The following is a 4,026-nucleotide window of genomic DNA, read 5'->3' as shown; positions in this document are numbered from 1 at the left end:
ACACACACACACTCACAAAGTACTGAACGCACACAAAGGGGTCCCTAAACACTAAAATTTCCTTCTCCCTACAGTCAGTGCCAGTCAGCTCTACTTTATGTGGCTTAATGTGCGTTAATGGTTGCAATGTCACAGTCACTAAGCCTAATGTGAGGAGTTATAGTTTTCTCTCTGCCTTCATCTCTCAGACAGTGACTGTTACATTTGCTCGATAGGTAGGAGGGCAAACAAATGAGCAAACATTTACTTTCCTATTACTGACTGAGCTTTCTGATCATTATTCTGTGTGTGTGTGTGTGTGTGTGTGTGTGTGTGTGTGTGTGTGTGTGTGTGTGTGTGTGTGTGTGTCCCTCCTGTCCGTTGTGCCCTCCTGTCCCCTGTGCACGTGTCCATGTGTGTGTCAATGTCTTTCTGACGATTCCCACCCACAGTTTCAGGAGATCTTCACTCAGCCGTCCATCCCAGTGTGGAGAGGAGTGGACTTTTTCCTCTACGAGCTCAGCGGGATCGACAGCAGGCCTACACCTTCAGAAACTGTAAGAGGACATTTTTTATAGTAAATAATTTGAAGCGAGCAAATTGTGCACAGGAGTGCATTTTTAGATTGATCCAGTGAAAGTTATCAGTGTTCGGAGGTTATTTGGAGGTCATTTCAGCCTCGCTGTGGTTACCTGAGGCTTACAGTGTTTGGTGGTGTGTGATATTTGTCTCTTCTGTGTCTCACAGCAGAACAGAGTCAAACATCCAGCAGGATCTGAAGATGAGGAGTGGAGTGGGGTTGTGTGTGCTGGGCCTGCTGGGCCTGCTGTGCTCAGTTTTTGGGCAGGTAAGGAGGAAACACCAGATTTCCTGCTCTGAAACCTAGAATATCCGAATAAGGCTGCTTGGGGGTGATCAGATCGTTTTGTCAAATAAAAGAGGATGTTTTTAAACACCACAGCAAAGATCTTCCATTAAAATCTTTAAATACTTTTAATAAATATAAGCTAAAAGTATTAAAAACAGAACTGCTAAGTTTGTCGGATGCCTCACGTCAAAGCAAGAGCATCACTTACTTTGGGAATTGGAGGATATGTGCTTCATCTTTTTATAGTTTCTGGTAGATTCCCTTACTAGTTTGGTAATCTGGACACTCAGTACATAAGTAGGATGTCTTAAGCCACAAAAAGCAAATAACGATCAACTCTTACTCCCTTATTCCGATCTTGGAGTGCAAATCCACTGCAGTACAAACCTGCAGGGTCACTGACTTTGCCTTGTTTGTACTGTACTTTATTTCAGTTCTTGTGACCCTTTGAAATGATGCAATTTCATTTTGCAGATAATCTGAGGATGAAGAAACATTTACATCTTTTACTTTAGCACAAGCTGCAGTGCAATGCCACAATTTAGAAGCCTTTCAAATGTGGTGCAGCACCTTTTTAAGTGCTCTGCTGTTTTCTGATATCGGGGTATTGACCTGAAAAGTCCTGCATGCAGAGTATTAGTTAAAGGATAACTTGCGAATATACGCAAATAAGGAAAGTAAGTCACCTCAACGTTTTTGAAAGCTGAACACATGAAGTTTTACAGCCTTCTTTACTTCTGAGTAAATTGCAGAAAAATGTAGAAACAGAAGCTAAAAATAAATCAGACAAATCACAACACTTTTGGAAAACACGACAGTTTTTGTCAATTTTAAAAGAAATGAGCCTATTGGTATTTACAAAAACATTTTGGCTTTATTCTAAAAAAATCATTCTGTGCATCATCTTCCTTCTTTTCATCCAGGAGGCAGCGGAGGTCCAGTCTGGTGTCCTGATCTTTTGTGATGACCCGTCTGTGGAGAAGGCTGTCCACAGCGCTGTGGACAAATTCAACGAGAGGCTGAGCACCGGCCATAAGCTGGCCCTCTTTCAGATACTGAAAGCCAGCAAGGTACAGTGACTGCAGACGCGTGTTACCATGAAGAACAATACTGTGAGATTTTATGAGCTTTTTTGTTACGTAAGTTACATAAGTGGGAATCAAGCTTGTTGGATTCAACTAAAACTGAGCTTGTGGCTGTTTTTCCTTACAAAGCTAAAAAACAAGAGGATTCAATGCTCTGGGACGATTACCAAGAAATTCAAAGATCCTGTGACACTTTGACTTCTGGTGCACACTGATTACATATATTTGTGTATGTGTGTGTGTGTGTGTGTGTGTGTGTGTGTGTGTGTGTGTCTCCAGTCAGAGAATGGCTCAGACTCAGTGTACTCACTGAAGTTCACTACCTGGAAGAGCGAGTGCACAGCTGACAGCAGCAAATCCTGGACAGACTGTGACTATTTGCAGTCTGGAAGCAAGGTGACAATAATCAGCTCCTCCTCCCATTTAACAACTCGTGGTATGAAAATATTAAAGTTCTTGTTAAATGCTGTAGTAAAAACAAAGCCGTCGCACGGTCTGTCGTGTCCCTCCAGGGGCCGATTTCTTGCAACGCCACCGTCCTCATGTCAGAGACAAAGGCTGAGACAAAGCAGGTGGACTGCCAGATTGGTGAGTGAGGGTGAATAAACTCAGCATCAGATTAAAGTTTTTAACAGTCCTTTCAAAGCTTGTTTTTTTCTTTGGGTTTTTTTGTTGTCTTGCTGCAGAACATGGTCTATTGAATCCATTTTGACTGGGACCTCATTTTAACACAGAACCAGTTGCTTTTAGAGACAAAATTCCCACATAAGGAACTTAAATCATTATCAAAACCAAAAATATCCACAGTTCTTACACCATGAATGTGTTTACCTGAGTACAGCCACCTAACAGTGAGTCACTGAGGGAAATGGGCACTGGCGGGCTGCTGGGGAAACAGAAGGGGGCTGATTGGCTAACATGCCAACACTATCTGCAAGCACAATATTAACTTATAACACCATAAAAGGCAGTGACGCAGTCTAGACTTTAATCAGTCAAATATAGGCGTTCGGTATATCGATCCTGTGTTTTTCTCTCCCACTCACAGGATATTTTGCAGGTTTTTAAAGCTCAGCTTGCAAACTGTATTTGTACATTAAAGTAGTATTTGATTGTTTCATGTGCGATTTGGTTGTAAAGAAATAAAGTAAGCTAGGTTAAGTAAATAGGTGGCATCAGCACATTTACTAGTTTTTAATGATAAATGAAAAGGGCTTGAAATGAAGGCTGGTGGACTTTTTGATTCAGTTCTTCTTCAGTTTAATCACCCAAGGACAGTCCCTGGTATTTAACCCCTGGTGGGAGTGTGTCCTTGGAGGTGGTCCTGATCATTTTTGACCCACTTGGTGCTGATGTGAGTCAATGAAGGTCATATGAACCGAGGTGTGAATCAAGGCATGCGGTCATTTCTGTCACAGATCCTTTATGAGGCACTGCCCCGACCCACCATTATGTGAAGTATAAGGTCACATGTGTCAAGGTGTGTATGGGGGATAAAGCACCTGGGAAGGGATTTCAGGACTGGGTTTTAGGAGATACCCACTGGTGTCTTAACCATTAGGCAGCTGGGTTGCTTTCTAGAGGCTTTGCTTTCCTCCCAATGCTCCATGACCGCCAGATTCCAAAAACAAACAAAAAGTATATTTTCTCTCACTGGCCTGTTTGTATTACAGACTATTTGGGACTGTTTTGTGTCCCATCAAGCACACTGAGATCATGTCGTGTTGATCTAAACACATCCAGAGGGAGCCTGAATTTGGGGCATTCTTTAATTAATTAACTAGATTAAAAGCATCATAAATAAATAACATTAGACACTTTTTGAAAAGCTTTAACCAACTCTGTTTGCCTGAACCTTGAGCAGTTATTGGAATATGAGCTTATGCTTTTCCATGACTCAGATTTTTCTCCACTGTAGAAGGGCACATCGTTTCTGAGAAAGCATCTTGCATGGGCTGCCCAGAGCTCATCGATGTAGACTCCGAGGACCTTAAGGTTCCCCTTTCTGTCTCCATCTCCAAGTACAACTCCATGTCTGACTCTACCCACCTGTTCAGTCTGCACAATATTGGCCACGCCACCAGACAGGTACAG

At 42.3% G+C, this 4,026-nt stretch overlaps 1 protein-coding gene across 1 annotated transcript in view; it reads left to right on the top strand.

Annotated features, from left to right (window-relative positions):
* The first annotated feature begins 443 nt into the window (after positions 1–443).
* The window catches only part of kng1 (kininogen 1), a 5,602-nt gene continuing 2,019 nt past the window's right edge, over positions 444–4,026 (top strand). Inside the window, exons 1-6 of the mRNA XM_005736934.1 lie at positions 444–536; positions 727–826; positions 1,771–1,917; positions 2,212–2,328; positions 2,445–2,520; positions 3,851–4,020. Coding sequence (XP_005736991.1) covers positions 761–826; positions 1,771–1,917; positions 2,212–2,328; positions 2,445–2,520; positions 3,851–4,020 — 576 coding nt within the window. The 5' untranslated portion in view covers positions 444–536; positions 727–760. The remainder of the gene's footprint in view (positions 537–726; positions 827–1,770; positions 1,918–2,211; positions 2,329–2,444; positions 2,521–3,850; positions 4,021–4,026) is intronic.

This window comes from Pundamilia nyererei, unplaced genomic scaffold (assembly GCF_000239375.1).
Source record: "Pundamilia nyererei isolate P.nyererei 1_Seehausen unplaced genomic scaffold, PunNye1.0 scaffold00072, whole genome shotgun sequence".
Classification (NCBI taxonomy): Eukaryota; Metazoa; Chordata; class Actinopteri; order Cichliformes; family Cichlidae; genus Pundamilia; species Pundamilia nyererei.
Note: the sequence above shows the minus strand (reverse complement) of the source record. Positions and strands in the feature narration are given on the sequence as shown.